This window comes from Bos mutus, chromosome 22, assembly GCF_027580195.1.
Source record: "Bos mutus isolate GX-2022 chromosome 22, NWIPB_WYAK_1.1, whole genome shotgun sequence".
In the NCBI taxonomy this organism is placed as follows: domain Eukaryota; kingdom Metazoa; phylum Chordata; class Mammalia; order Artiodactyla; family Bovidae; genus Bos; species Bos mutus.
Window position 1 is genome coordinate 10,394,869 of NC_091638.1, and position 16,545 is coordinate 10,411,413.

At 46.5% G+C, this 16,545-nt stretch overlaps 1 protein-coding gene across 1 annotated transcript in view; it reads left to right on the plus strand.

Moving 5' to 3' along the window:
* Window positions 1-16,545, plus strand: part of STAC (SH3 and cysteine rich domain) — a 115,027-nt gene that overhangs the window by 44,090 nt on the left and 54,392 nt on the right. The window contains 1 exon segment of the mRNA XM_070359494.1: window positions 688-967. Within this exon segment, the coding sequence (XP_070215595.1) occupies window positions 688-967 (280 nt within the window).

The window sequence follows — 16,545 nt, forward strand, 5'->3', positions numbered from 1 at the left end:
CCAGGATTCCTCCAGCCCGTGTGGTGCTTCTTCATAGGTCCCAAAGGCAGAGGAGAAATGGCCTAGTTTTGCCAGGATCAAAACCAAGAGGCAGCAGGGCAGGGGGCAGAGCAGAGAAAGTCAGGTGGATAATTCCACATGATGTTCTCCTCAAACACACACACACACACACACACACACACACACACACACACACACACTTAGCCATATGCTTTGGAGCCCAGCAGGCTTGGGAAGCTCTGGTTTGCGTTCTGTGATGCTTTAGCCACTTTAATTCCCGGTCGATGGTCTCCTCTTCTTTGCTGTGTGAACAGACAAATGGTGGCCAAGGGACCACAGCAGAGAAAGGCCAGCACAGACCCCAGCATGATGGACCCAGTTGTGATCCCAGGAGTTCATACACTTAATGTTTCCAGTGATTCCAATTCGAAAGGCAAACAGTGTCAAAAACCATGAGCTATTTTGAAGCATACTGGTGGGTGCCCAGGGAGGCAGGGAGGAGGAGGAGGGGTGGGGTGGGGGCCATTGACATTAGCCACCCCTGCAGGCACCCCTGTGCGCCTCCACAGGGGCTGAGGGTGTCAGGAACGGAGCAGCCCACGGAGCAGGCCTCACCCCCACCCCCCCAACACTCACAGCAGGAGTCTGCATGGTTGATCGTAAGCCTGTTCTGTCATTGCATTGCAGCTCCAGAAACTAAAACGATCACTTTCTTTCAAGACCAAGAGTTTACGGAGCAAAAGCGCTGACAACTTCTTCCAGCGAACCAACAGCGACGTGAAGCTGCAGGCGGACGTGCTGGCGGAGGTCAGCCCCGGCTCCAGCCCGCTCCCCGCCCCCGGAAGCCTGACCTCCACACCCACCAGGGCTGGCCTGTACCCCGGCGGCGGAGGCAAGGCCCACGCCTTTCAGGAGCACATCTTCAAGAAGCCCACTTTCTGTGACGTCTGCAACCACATGATCGTGGGTAAGCCCTGCCCCTGCCCCTCTCCTGCAGGTCCCTGCATCTCTGGAAAGCCAGGTGAGAGGGGTGCACCTGAATCCAGGTCCCTGTGGACAGACTCTTAGACCGTCTGGCAGCGGGGAGGATTGTTTGTGATCCCCTGGAGGAACACCGGGCTTCCCAGACAGTATTAGTGGTAGAGAACCCACATGCCAATGCAGGAGACATAAGAGATGCAGGTTCACTCCCTGGGTTGGGAAGCTCCCCTGGAGAAGGAAATGGCAACCCACTCCAGTATTCTTGCCTAGAGAATCCCCTGGACAGAGGAGCCTGGCAGGCTACAGTCCATAGAGTCACAAAGAATCGGACACGACTGAGCGACTTAGCATGCACGCACTCACGAGAGAACACTGTGTGTCAAAGGTAAGGGAAGCAGGGCTGGGCAGAGGAGAAGCTGGGTAATGGTACGGATATGACAGAGCCTTCAACTGCTCCCCGGGGTGCTCTCCAGCCCCGTTCAGTCATCTCGCTTTGAGGCCAGAAGTCCGGGACTTTGTACCCTGCATCACCTCTCACTGGATGTCGGCAGGCCACAGGTAGAGGGCCACATCTTGGACAAAGCCGCTCTTAAAAACTGCCAAGGGCAGTTAGCCGAGAGGGATTCTGTGGGAGGCAACCAAGATACTGGGCAGTTGGAGTTCGAATGCCTCCATTCTGTAAGGGGATCTGAGCGCTGCATTGCAGGGTCCATTCGTGCTTGTGTGGCCGTGTCTGCCTGAGGTCACCTGGGCAGGGGGTCTGTGGCGTGGTGACTTACAGGCGAATGAGCAGGGCAGGCAGGTGTGGAAGGGAGGAGACCTCAGGGAGGCACTGACCCAGAACAGAGGATTCAGTGGTAATGGTGATTACCAACTCTGGACCTTGGGAAGGACTCACTCCTGGTACCACAAAGAAATGGTGGTGGCCTGAGTGTCTTAGGGCTTGTGCCCAGAAGGGAGTGAGGTATAATATGTCCCAACCAGAAGGAAAATGCAGCCATTCAGAATTGCACGCACAGAGGCTCCACACTTGACACCCCCTGCCTCGAGGCAGAAACCCAGTGACCAAACAGATAGAGGAAACCGTAAAAGGAAAGGGACTTAGGGTGGGACCCAGAGCGAATTGAAACCAGTTGTATCAAGACAGCCGCACGTCCTAAGTGATCGACTGGTCCACTATACAACAAGGGAGGAGGGGGAAGGAGATGCCCACATTTCTCTCAGGGGGGCCGTTAGGATGCACCCACCCTAGGAGAAGTTGAAGGGCAGAAGCCTGGAATTAAGAGAGGAAATGAGGCTGAAAATCAAAAAGATGCAAAGCTGACCGAGTCGGGAACTTGTCCTGCAGAGACGGAGCCAAGCAAAACCCGGAGCGCCTGGACCATGGCTGAGAGGGATGCAGGTGTGGGAGACAGCCCTTCCCCAGCTGGGGTCCCAGGGCTGGGCCCACACCATGCCTTCTGCTCACTTATGGCCTGGATGCTGTGATCCTGGGCTGGGCCGCCAAGGCTTGAGACAAGAACACTCTAAGATCAAGAGCCTGATTCCCGAGCTGGGAGCCAGGGTCCCAGTGACCCTGACATGTTGTTCCTCTCGCCTTCCAGCTCCTCAGCGCCGACACCCACCTCTCCCAGCCCCCAGTTTCCCCTTAAGTGCCCACTTCCCATGGCCCAGAGTCTCTTCTGAGCATGACAGTTGTCTTAGGCCGGATTCCCCAGAAGCAGAGCAGAGACAGGGACTCACATGCCCATAATCTATTGAGAGGACGAGAAGGGGAAATGGAAACCAGTGGGCAAGGGAGGGACTGCACTAGGCCGTGGTCTTAGGTGGATCTTGCGGGAGCTCCGGGGCATGGGTTTGAGGAGCTGGTCCTTCCTCGAGGCCAGCCTGTGGCATCAGTGGGCTTCCCCTCTCCTCCACAACGGAGGTCATTTCAAACCCCTGAGCAAAGTGGTTCATGCTCTGCTGAAGGCAGTTCTCTCGAGAAAAGGGGCAGCCATGAGCTCTGACCAGCCAGCAGGGATACCACTGGTGTATTCGTGGGCTTTTGCTACTAAAACAAGTTACTACAAACTTGGTAACTGAAAACAATAATTTTATCATCTTCTAGTTCTGGAGATCAGAAGTCCACAGTGAGTCTCATGGGGCTGAAATCGAGGTGTGCACAGAGCTGCGGTCCTTTCTGGAGGCTGGAGGGAAGAATCCATGTTCTTGCCTTTTCCAGCTTCTCGCGGCTACATGCACCTTGGCTTGTGGCCCCTTTTCATCTTCAGTGCAGTGAAGCAAAGCCATGGCAGGTCTCACCACCATCTCTTTGGCCCTGACTCTCCCCCTTTTCCAGAGGACCCTTTCGATTACACTGGACCGACCTGAATAAGCCAGTATGACCTTCCCATCTCAGAGTCACCTGATTAGCAGCCTTACTTCCACTTCTACCCTTGAGTTCCCCTTGCCACACAACATAACCATTCAAGCTCCGGGGACTAGGACATGGACATCTTTGGGAGGCCACTGTTCTGCCTATTCATGCCCAGTAAAGGGTATCTGGGCAGGGCATCAGCAGTGCCAACCACAGCAATGGAAGGAAACCTGAGTTGAAGATCGCAGGACTGGCCTCTGTTGATTCCTTTCCATCCTGGCCCTGATGCCAATCATGTGAGTGTTATATTCCCACTGAAGGCTTTGTCATGTCACAGGATGAGAGACCATCTTTGTTTGAAGTGGGCAGAGAGGTACCTTTCCATGTGGTACACAGAATGGAGAGAGCCCTGACCCCTGTTTTGCTCCTGACTATTCCTATGACACGGAGAAGGTGATGGCACCCCACTCCAGTACTCTTGCCTGGAAAATCCCATGGATGGAGGAGCCTGGTGGGCTGCCGTCTATGGGGTCATGGACACGACTGAAGCAACTTCACTTTCACTTTTCACTTTCACGCACTGGAGAAGGAAATGGCAACCCACCCCAGTGTTCTTGCCTGGAGAATCCCAGGGACGGGGGAGCCTGGTGGGCTGCCATCTATGGGGTCGCACAGAGTCGAACATGACTGAAGCGACTTAGCAGCAGTAGCAGCAGCATTCTTATGACACAGTTAGCCCTTTCCTTTCCCAGGTAAAGGGCTACCCTGGTGCCTCAGATGATAAAGAATCTGCCTACAGTGCAGGAGATCCGAGTTCAATCCCTGGGTCAGGAAGATCCCCTGGAGAAGGGAATAGCAACCCATGACAATATTCTTACCTGGAGAATCCCATGGACAGAGGAGCCTGGCGGGCTACGATCCATGGGGTCCCAAAGAGTTGGACACGACTGAATGACTAAACACACTTCCTAGATAAAATGAGATGAGGGTGCGAGGATGGCAGAACGACCAGGAGCTTGGATTTAAGTCCCATGTAGCTGTGCAACCTGGTGCCAGTGATGCACCTTCTCTGAACCTGTGTCCTCATTTTATGTGGAGATGATAATACAACCCTCAGGACTTTGTGTGGATTAATGAACTGGCAGAAGGAAGGTATCAGGCATCTAATACACCTCACTCGGTAAAGGAGGGCCATTGGAGTTAATATCATTATCATTATTATGGAACAAGAAAATAGTCATTTTTCTAAGGAAGAGAAAGCTATTTGGAGGGTAAACCAAATTAGTGTATCAGAAAAACTTTTTACACTTTATAGGCATAAAAATTTTAAAAATAATGTCTAGGTAACACAAAATAATTAGTCCCTCATCTACACAACCATAGATTCCCTGGTGGCTCAGTGGTAAAGAATCTGCCTGCAATGCCGGAGCCCCAGGAGACACTGTTTCAATCCCTCAGTCAGGAATATCCCCTGGAGAAGGGCATGGCAACACACTCCAGTATTCCTGTCTGGAGAATCCCGTGGACAGAGGAGCCTGGCGGGCTATAGTCCATGGGGTTACAAAGAGTCGGTCACCACTGAAGCAACTTAGCACAGCCATGTTTTTTGTGCACCGTAAAGATTGTCTATGGTTCTGCATTTCCTATTTTGTGAGGGGTGTGAACAAGTGAGCAGGCATCTAGAAAAGAGGGATCAGAATGTTGAGTGCATGCCAGGATAAGATTGTGAGGAAACTCTGGGAGTTTGATGTGGAAAAGACTTTGCATGTGCAACGGTGTTTTAAAATCCTGTATTGGAAAAGTCAAGAGACTCACTCTCTATGGCTTTAGAGGGAAGAGTTGGGGACAAGGGGTAAAGGTAAAAGGCAAGTAACTTTCCGGGAGAAGATAGCCATGTAACTGATGGAACTGGTAACTGGTCTACCTTCTGAGTAGCCAGTGGTTTTAACTTCTCCCGGGTGTAGGTCATCTGGAAGTAGGCCCCCGACTTAACTGTCTGATAGTCTTTGAAATGAGATTTGGAACGTGTGCTGCTTCCCAGAGAGTTCAGTGTGTCATCACTGGCCATGGACATATCAGTGGTTTCCCATATGGCTGGGACCAGGGTTGAGTGGTGCCCTTCGCCAAGACCCAGTTAAGGGGGAGGGGTGATTCAAAATGGGGAGCAACGTCAGCCCCTCTTGCAACCATGCACACAGGCCTGTCCTCATCCTCAGAAAACCCTTACATAACCACACTCTCATTTTCGAGTACTTTTATTATTCACATTCTTCCTTCCAACAAGCCACACTTAGCAACAGTGCTTTGCCTCAGTCAAGGATTTCCGGAAAAACTGTCACAACCACTTTAAGATTCCAGCTTCCTTATACTATTACTTAGCATCTTCAGATCTGCTGGGGTTCGGCTGATACAGACTCAGCTCAGTTAGTGCGTCTTCTGTCTCTTCCTTATCTCTCACCTTTTCCTTGGATGCATGGTCTGTCAAGCCACGTCCTTCTAATGGCAAGGACAAGTGGAACTGTACAAAGCTCCCCAGGACCTTGGGTTGGAGATGGTGCCCTATCACTTCCGCAGGCACTCCACCAAGGATGTGGGTCAAACCCTTGTCTACAAATGGAGAATACACTCTGCCCTTAGCAGCAGGAACAGCAGAGACAACTGGCAGAGGACAGGGTGAAAAATGTTAATAATGCAGCCCGTCACCAGGCTTAGGATGGCTCTGCCTCATGGAGCCTTGTTTGTCTGGGAGACACTGCTGACTCTTGGAGCTGAACCACCTTCCATGTCCCTTCTGCATCTGGAAGTGATGCCTGGTTCCTGACTGTTCCCGTGACAGGGGCTTGGATGGAGGGCGGGGGAGGTGGGGCAGGTTGTTCATCATCTCATGCTCAGAACTCTGAGGCAGTTTGGTCTCCAACTTGGTTTTCGTGTCTGCCTTCCTTGCTTTGGAATCTGATGCTTCACTTTCAGTTTCCACACAGATTTCCACCAGGCCTTTTCAAGGCACTGCTATTCATAACCTTTAAATAGGTGATCATGAGTCTCTATTTTCCATTTCGTTGTGACGAGTGTGAAAAGACAAACAGCCCGTGTGTTCTTAAAACAAGTAACGGAAATGAATTCATCTCTGAGGAATGTAACATTCCTTAACCCTAAGGAGGATTCCAGGTACACCTCAAGTACAGCGACAGTTTGGAAAGGTTCTGTTTTGAAAATCACACCCCCCAAAATGCTCTGTGTTAAACAGAATCTCTACTTTTCTCTTCTGGAATTAAATGTATAGTGTAACTGCCTTTTTATCTTAAGAAAGAGATAAAAACAATCAACAAGGCACACTGCTCTTTTCAAAGACGAAAACCAAGTAAAGCAAATAGAGACTCCTTCTATGAATGGAGAAAAGGGATTAGAGAGGTGATGTGAGGCCAAAGGAGACAGGTAAGGAGAGACAGCACGGGAAGGAGGCAAGGAGAGGTGAGGAGTTAGGTGAAGCAGAGGCTGATGGGGGTCATCCTTCCCGAAACACTGCACAGGACTTGTGATCTGTGAGAGAGCACAGCTGACTGATCTTCCCCTTTTCATTTCTTTTAGTTTTTATCCGTTTATTTATTTTTATTTTTGGCTGCACTGGATCTTCGTTGCAGTACATGGGTTTCTCACTGCAGTGGCTTCTCTTGTTGCAGAGCACGATCTCTGGGGCTCGTGGGCTCAGCAGTCGTGGCTCATGAGCTCTGGAGCATGGGCTCAGTAGTTGCAGCCCTCGGGCTTAATTGCTCCACAGCATGTGGAATTCTCCCAGTCCAGGGATTGAACCGCTGTCCCCTGCATTGGCAGGTGGATTCTTACCCAAAGGACCACCAGGGGAGTCCCGCCCTGTTTACTCTACAAACCTAATGTCCTGTCTCTACATAATCAACTGAAGCTTTGTTTTCTTCAAGCCACAGGTCATCTTCAGATTCTAAATTCTAAGGAAAAACCACCAGCTGTTAACCCCCTAGAATGGCATTCCAGAGAACATATTAAAGCAAGTTTTTTTTTTTTTCTTTCAACTGAGAACCAAGGGTGACATTAATGATGACCAAGAAAAATCAAATCTCACTTGTGTAGTTTCTAGCTGATGGACATTTATTTAACAGGATCCAGCATCCTCACTGTCGAGAATTTCTAACTTGGAGCAGACATGCAGAGCTGGGTTTACAAGGCTTCACATGTGTGCCTCCCCTGACTGCCTGGCCTGAGAGCTGGAGAGGCTAAACATTTGCCACAGGAAGGCGGCAATACAAGTAGACGGGTGACGCAGTCTCATTCCCTGCCCACCTCTCTCTGCCTGTGGCCTTGACGCAGTTACTCCATCCTGGTGCCAGTGTTGCCCTTGACCTTGGACTTGACACCTGAGACTGCTCCTCCCTTGCTGACCTGCCCCCTACTAATCTAATCTTACCTCCAGGACATGACTAGCCTTTTTGATCACCTCCGTCCCAGAAATGGTGTTACCTATGCAAACCAAAGATGGTCAAGCCAACTTTTCACAGAGACATGAGAGAAGTAGGCAGACGGGTGTGTTTACCAGCCCCAAGGCTGGACGCCACATCCTTTGAGCCAGCAGGACTCAGGACCCAGTCTTAGACTAGGAGAATCCTCTCATACTTGGTTAGAAGGAAAATGCTTTCTCTGTGAAAACGATCCACTCTTGCCATCCTTAGATCTTAGCAGTGGGAGTTAGTGTTGGGGACTCATCTTCACTGGACACCCACTACATCTATTCCATCTAGGACACTCTGTCTTTACACTGAACTGTCTGCAATGACTCATTTCAGGAGAGCACTGAAGTTCCTTGTGGTACTCTGCATCTCATTGGAATTAAAGACTTGAGCAAGTCAATATGTACTATGAGAATAACTAACTCATTGCATGAGTCCATTCCATCAGTTAAGGAGGTTTTTCCAAGACAGTTCATTCTATTTACTGCCAGATACCTTCTTTCCAGAACTATTTTTTATTTTTTTTTAAGGCATGATCTGGTCTAATGTAGGTGCCTATTCCCACAGCAGCCAGCACAGCACACACCTGGCCCGTAGTGAGTACTTTAAAAAGACTAGTGAATGAGTGCGAAGAAAAGTCATCAGCCTTAAAGACCCAGCAACAGAAACAGAAGAACATGGAAGACTCCCTAATCGTTTGAAAGCTGCTCCCCTGGTATGTCAGGTCTCCACTCTGCCCAAAAGGAAGCTGGGCCCAGAAGCCCTATTTTCTCATCTGACAATTTTCTCTTCATTTCTCCTTTGTGTTGTGTATTTTAATGTGAAGTTACCCTGTGCACAAAGGGTCATAGCAGGGACTCCTTCCTTGTGAATTATATCCATAGCCAAATAAAATGATATCCAATTTCATTGAACACTTAAAAAAATTTATTGATGTTTAGTTGCTTTCCAATGCTGTGTTAGTTTCTGCTGTACAGCCAAGTGAATCAGTGATACGTGTATATATATCCCCTCTTTTTTGGACTTTCTTCCCATTTAAGTCACCACAGAGCACTCAGTAGAGTTCCCTATGCTATACAGTAGGTTCCCGTTAGTTTTCTATGTTATACATAGTAGGGTATATATGTCAACCCCAATCTCCCAGTTCATCCCACCTCTCCCCCTTGGTGTCCATACGTTTATTCTCTATGTCTCTGTCTCTGTTTCTGCTCTGCAGATAGGTTTGTCTGTACCACTTTTCTAGATTCCACATATATGCCTTAATACATGATACTTGTTTTTCTCTTTCTGATGTCACTGTATGACAGTCTCTAGGTCCATCCATATCTCTGCAAATGGCACAGTTTTGTTCCTTTTCATGGCTGAATAATAGTCCATTGTGTACCTGTACTACATCTTCTTTATCCATTCCTCTGCTGATGGACATTTAGGTTGCTTCCATGTCCTGGCTATTGTAAATAGTGATGCAGTGAACATTAGGCTGCATGTGTCTTGGAATTATGGTTTTCTCCAGGTGTGCCCAGGAGTGGAATTGCTGGGTCATGTGGGGTTCTATTTTTAGTTTTTTAAGGAACCTCCATATTGTTCTCTATGGTGACTGTATCAATGTACAGTCCCACCGACAGTGTGGGAGGGCTCCCTTTTCTCCACACCCTCTCCAGCATTTATCGTTTGTAGGTTTTTTGTTGATGGCCATTTTTACCAGTGTAAGGTGGTGCCTCACTGCAGTTTTGTCTTGCATTTCTCTAATAATTAGTGGTATTGAGCATCTTTTCATGTGCCTCTTGACATCTGCATGTCTTCTTTGTAGCAATGTCTGTTTAGATCTCCCACCCAGTTTTTGATGGGGTTGTTTGTTTTTTTATACTGAGCTGCATGAGTTGTTTCTATATTTTGGAGATTAATCCCTTGTCAGTTGCTTCATTTGCAAATATTTTCTCCCATTCCAAGGGTTGTCTTTTCATCTTGTTTATGGTTTCCTTTGCTGTGCAAAAGCTTTCAAGTTTAATTAGATCCCATTTATTTATTTTTGTTTTTATTCTCATTGCTCTAGAAGGTGGGTAAAAAAAAAAAATCTTGTTGTGATTTATGTCAGCAAGTGTTCTGAATACTTTTGTCATGAATTCCACTATTAATGCCTCCACCTAAGTTTTTTGTATTTGCCTGATACACCTTTATCAACCTCTAATTTCAAATCTTTTTTGTCATGCGTTCTGTGTGCTTCTTTTGAAAATAAACATAATTGGATTTTAGATTTATTAAAAAGTGAGAATATGGTATTTTTATTGCTCTATTGTTCCAAATAAGCCTACTGAGGTTTTAATCACAACTCCCATCCTCCAGCAATAGTATTTCAACTTCTTGTTTTTGTAAATAAGTACAACACTCTTACCAATCCAAAGTTTTATTGTTATTCCAATATTTTGCAATTCAGACATTTGATTGAGAATAAACCTTAAGATACATATACCTTTTTGTAACAAGATTTGTACGTCAATTTAGACATTTCCATGTTTAACTGATTCTAGTATTTACCACCAGCTCTATTCTTACATAATGTCTCCATTCTTCAGCTCTTATTTTTGTTTCTCAGTTGTTCAGTAATATTTTCCCAGAGGCTCTGAATACCAAAGGCATAAGGGAGGTCATTGCCATGGGCCCCCTTGCTTAGCTGATGAACCTCTCGCAGGTTGGGGCAGAATGGGGAGCAGAGTCCAACCCAGGAATTCTCATGGTCTCCACTTACTGTCCCTCAGGCTGTTCTGCAGCTCTGTCCGCTGTCCACTCTGCTCTCGCTGATGCTATCTGCACAGTCTCCTCTTTTACTTTAGTGCATGAAACCCAAAGATCTTAGAACTGCTGCTTTGTGATGGTAACTAAACCATCTGTACCATCAGCTTTGACCTTCACTTCTAATAAGGATTTTGATTATGAAAATTGTTTGCTCTCCTATATTTCCTAGGCATTCTTTCAGGGTTTTTAATTCCTTATTTTGACTCCTTTATCATAGTATCTCTTGTATTTTACTGTCAGCTAAAAGTTGAAGCTGTCTACAATTGTCTTCTGTTTAGTATAATATAATCCTTAATGAATGCTGTCACATAGACAAGGTGAATGGCAGATGTTACTGCACTTACTCCTGAGGGCAGGGCGCTTCTCTGTGATGTGCCATGTTTGCTGTGGCAGCCTTGGCGCTAAGCCTGGCACCCAGCCTGCAACAGGTGTTCAATGTGAATTTGTTGAATGAATGAATAGATAAATGGATGATTAGCCATTAATAACTATTATCATCAGAATTATGATTATTTTTATTGCACACAAAAATGTTCACCATTATAAAGATAGAACTATGGGTAATCTCAATAGCTATAGATCCATCAAACATTGAGCACCGACTGTGTACCATCCCAGTGCTGATGTCTGACACCTTCATAAGTTCAAGTGAGGAGACCGGGAGGTACCAGAGGAGAAGGGACTGGAATTACGTAGAAACTGGAAGAAGTGAGGAGGCGCCCTTGACTCTTCCAGCTGAAGACCTACTGGTCTCTTTCCGTGCAGATCCTGCAGTGTCCACTGGGCAGGGTGGGTTTAATAGGCCCCATGATGCCTGCCTTCCAGGGCCATCCCACCCTCTCACTCCCATCCAAGGGCATCAGACTGGGATGTCCTAAAGCCACATCACTGATGGGAGAACATCTGAATCCTGCTGGGGGGACCAGTTTGGGGAAGTCAGGACCTAAAGAAGCTGTTAGAGTTTGGTTCATCTCAGTGCTGTTGGCCATACTTCCACATCTGTGTCCAAAATTGTTTTTCTAAAGGTACACGTGCTGTGACATTAGAATGACATGGACACTGCCTCCCATGCTGTCCTCAAACATCTCATGACTGTTAAAAAAGGGACCATGTGGTGATGAATCTTTATATGCATAAAAATTCCCCAAGTTGCCAGACACTGCTGTTATCCACTCAGTGTAAGAAAGAAAATGCAGGACTTCATTCCTGTGAACTGTTCATTTTACTAGTAATTGACCAAAGTCTTAAATGATCACATTTGGGAGGAAAATGTGAAAAAAGAAAGGTAGCCAGAGAAAAGAGACTGCTCCTCCTAAGTCATCCATCATGATGTTTGCAAGTGTTTTGGTGATTTCTATAATCACGACATTGAGGTGATTTTCAGAGAAATGATAATTTTGTTGTGCCCCAAAGAAGAGATCCGCACTTCAGGAGCCCTTCAAGATCATACCTTAGTGGAGAGAAATGACAATACAGGAGAGTGTTTTCAGTACATAAATACCTGGCCTGATGGGGGAGGATGCTAATTCAAGGTGGTATTTTGTTATGTTTTTAGTTATGCCCTTCGGGTCCGGGTCGCCAGCTAGAGATTCTGAATATATATACTTCCATGTTCTCCTGAGACCTTCTGGGCTTCATTTATTTTCTCCTTGTCCCACCTGCCAAGAAATTAAAAAGCTGCCTAGGGAAGAAGGAGAGGAGAGAAATTAGTCAAGGTGGAGTTGAGACAGAAAGTAGACAGTGCATTCTGGATACACTTTAAGCATTTTCTAAACTTGTAGCTACAAAACGTTTTCCTGACTGTGATGTTGCTGATTTATGCTTTCCTGCTTGAAGTTAAGACAAAGCCATGACAGACAAATGTAGAAAGGACCCATGATTAATTCTGTGTTTGGAAGCTAGGGATCTCCGGGGACAGGCCATCTCCTGTTACAGACGTGGGGCAGAGACCTGTTGGAAGATGTGTGTAGGGCAGGGAATGCCCCACTGACCTACTTTAGAAAGGTCCCTTTGCTTGCACAGCTACAGGGATATCACATAAATGACGGAACCGGGCCAGCAATGAAAGAAAATAGGACAGCCCTTTGTGTGTGTCTGGGGCTCAAAGCATCCGGCAGGTGTGTATGTGTGTGTGTGTGTCTGTGTCTGTGGGAGACACCTATACACTAGCTTCCCTGGTGGTTCAGGAGGTAAAGAATCTGCCTGCCATGCCGGAGACCCAGGTTCGATCCCTGGGTGGAAAGATTCTCTAGAGAAGGGAATGGCAACCCACTCCAGTAATCTTACCTGGAGAATTCCATGGACAGAGGAGCCTGGCGGGCTACATTCCATGGGTCAAAAAGAGTCAGACACAACTGAATGACTAACACTTTCTTACACTTTTCTTATGCACTGTGATACAGACACTGGTTGCTGAACTGGAAAAAACAAAGCATAGATTATTCTATCATGTGCTAAGCTTACCTGGAAAGAAAACCCAGACGCTTATAGCTGCCCTGTACTCCTTGCCCCAACAGTGTGACAACAGGCAAGCACAGGAGTGTGCACGTATATACTTGTGTGCTTGTGTGCACACCACACACACACTTCACCTCCAGTCAGGGAAATGCGCGTTTCCATTAACATGGCAAGAACATGGTTTCAAGAGTTGACATCTGCTTCATTCTGATCCCTTACAATCTAATATCCAAGCACCAAAAGGCCATAAAGATAAGTGACAAGAATGACTGGCTATAACCAGAGACAGTAAATCAGCCGGACTTTGACCCAGAAGGACTCTATCCCTTTGGGTGAGATCACCCTGACAGCCCTCTTTGGGAAGGAGATTTCACGGAATGTTTTCTGAGCATGCATTTTCTCATTTTAAAAATAGAAATACCTCTCTGACAGATGTGGCATAGAGATTCAATGAGACAGTGCCCAAAACAGTGATGCCCAGTTAACAGTGAGATCCGGGGATCCCTGCTGTCCTGTCCTGCCATCCTGGAGGCATGTGTTGCTGCTGGCCAGCCTGCCTCCAAGACTCTGGTCTCTCACGTCAGCTACCAGAACTCTGGTGCCCAGATGCCATGTGGATGCGGAAACACCTACATCTTCCCACAGCATCGCCTGCCCCCATAAAACCTGCTGCTTTATTGCTGGCCTCTTCTGCTGGGGCTCATAGCACCCAGGACCTCAAGGCCATCTTTGATTCCTCCCAACCCCTCTCTCTAAAAACCCTACCCATGAGCAGAACGCTCTGTCAGTTCTCCTTCTGTGACTTTTCCACAGCCAGGTCCTTCCTCTGTTCCCGCTGCTCCTGCCCCAGTCCAGGCTTCAGCACACCTCACCTGAACTGTCTCAAGAACTTCCTAAACTATGTTCTCTTATCCATTTCTACCACTTCATCCCCTTTACACTGCTGCCAACCCTCTTCTGATGGAGAAGGCAATGGCACCCCACTCCAGTTCTCTTGTCTGGAAAATCCCATGGACGGAGGAGCCTGGTAGGCTGCAGTCCATGGGGTCGCTAAGACTTGGACACGACTGAGTGACTTCACTTTCACTTTTCACTTTCATGCATTGGAGAAGGAAATGGCAACCCACTCCAGTGTTCTTGCCTGGAGAATCCCAGGGACGGGGGAGCCTGGTGGGCTGGCGTCTGTGGGGTCCCACAGAGTCGGACACGACTGAAGCGACTTAGCAGCAACCCTCTTCTGAAAGCAAACTGCCTTCGAATTCCTGCTTTTCTTAGAAACGCTTGCCCTACCCAAAGAATTGCACTCAAGCTCCTTAGCTTGAAGCTTATTCTAAAACCTCCAGCAGCTGACAAGGCAAAGGGCTCTGTACCATCAGATTTGTAGAAGTGGAACTTTGTCCACTGCCCTGACGGTCATCATCATTGGCACTGGTGAACACCTGCAAGAGGATCATTGCAAGCAGATTCAAAACACAGAGCTTCAAGACAGATCCAGCAGAGAGGCACAATGGTGCAGAGAGGTCAGGATGGGTATTTGCATTCTGCTCTGCGTTTGGTACATCAAGTGACCTTGGACAATTAATTTACCTTCCCTCAATCCCAATGTCTTTTTAAAAATCTTTATTGAAATGCAGTTGATTTACAGTCTTATGTTAATTTCAGGTATACAGCAAAGTGATTTAGTCATGTACATAAGTATATATTCTCTTTTTACATTCTATTCTATTATAGATTATTATAAGATATTGAGTATAGTTCCTTGTGTTATACAGTAGATCCTTGTTGCTTATCTATTTTATATATAGTGGTGGGTGTGTATTTTAATCCCAAACTCCTAGTTTATCCCTGCTGTGGCTCCTCTTTGGTAACTATAAATTTGTTTTCTATGTTTTTGAGTCTATTTCTGTTTTGTAAGTAAGTTCATTTGTATCGGTTTTTGGATTTCACGTATAACCCATATAGTATGGTGTTTGTCTTTCTCCATCTAGCTTTCTTCACTCAGTATGACCATCTCTAGGTCTGTCCATGTTGCTGCAAATGGCACTATTTCATTCTTTATTATGGCCGAGTAATAGTCCATTGTCTGTATGTACCGCGTCTTCTTTATCCATTTATCTGCTGATGGACACTTAGGTTGCTTTCATGTCCTGGCTGTTGTAAATAGTGCTGCAGTGAATACTGGAGTGTATGTGTCTTTTTGAATTGTTTTTCTCTGGACATATGGCCAGGAGTAGGATCACTCAATCATATGGTAGCTCTATTTTTAGTTTTCAAAGGAACCTCCATTCTGTTCTCCACAGTGACTGTACCAATTTACATTTCCCTCACCAGTGTAGGAGGGTTCCTTTTTCTGCATGTCATCTCCAGCATTTATTATTTGTAGACTTTTTTATGATAGCCACTCTGGCCAGTATGAGATGATGCCTCATTGTGGTTTCTTTAATATTTATTTATTTATTTAGTCTTAGTTGTGGCGTACTGGGATCTTTTAGTTACAGCATGAGAACTCTTAAATGTAGCACTGGGGATCCAGTTCCCTGATGAAGGATCGAACCTGGGCCTGCTGCATTGAGAGTGCCGAGTCTTAACCATTGGACTGTGAAGGAAGTCCACTCATTGTAGTTTTGATTTGCATTTCTCAGCAGTGTTGAGGATCTTTTAATCCCAGCGTCTTACAAATGAGATTAAAAATAACAATACCTACTTCATGGAATTTACTGATAAATAAATTGATACAAGTGAATGTTCTTTGTGGAGTATAAAACTCAAAAATTATTCACTATGGTTAAATATATCTGTTTGTATGAACAGTTGAGCTTAATAGCAGGCACCTTGGGGATGGAGAGAAGGGGTATAGCAGAGATTAGCCAATCCATTCTTGGGAAAACTGAGGATAAATACAAATTCTTGAGCCCTAAGCTAAAAGAACAATTCTGAAGAAAGCCAACGAGACTGTGAAAATTGCAGACCTCAGAGAAGAGAAGAAGGAGAAGACAGCAGCAGAGATCATTTATATCGAGCTCAGGGGTGTTCCAGACGGTCATGAGAAAGTGATCATTCAGGAAGACGGGCCTCAAAACTTCAAGCTACACACATGTAACAGAAGGAAAGTTTGCTGGCCATGGTGTTAGGCCATGAACTGATGACCCGGAGGGCAAAGGCTACGGACTCGAAACAAAAAGCCCTGAACCAACCCAACTCCTGTTGCTATTTTTGAAGCTCAGTGCGGGTGAGGGCCGGGAGAAGTGGGAAGAGTTTTTCCACTAGCAGTCAGGAACCGAAATAGGAAAGATCAACAGAGGCATTTATAAACAATGAATGCCATTAATTTTTTTAAGCTAGGAAGGAGTTGGAAAAGATGTAATGTGTCAGGGAGTGGGGAATATAGTCTTCAGGGAAAGGTGGCCCAGGGGTCTTCATATTTTTAATGATCCTTCCTGCTTGCTTAACGGTATTTCAAGTCACTGGTGAATGACT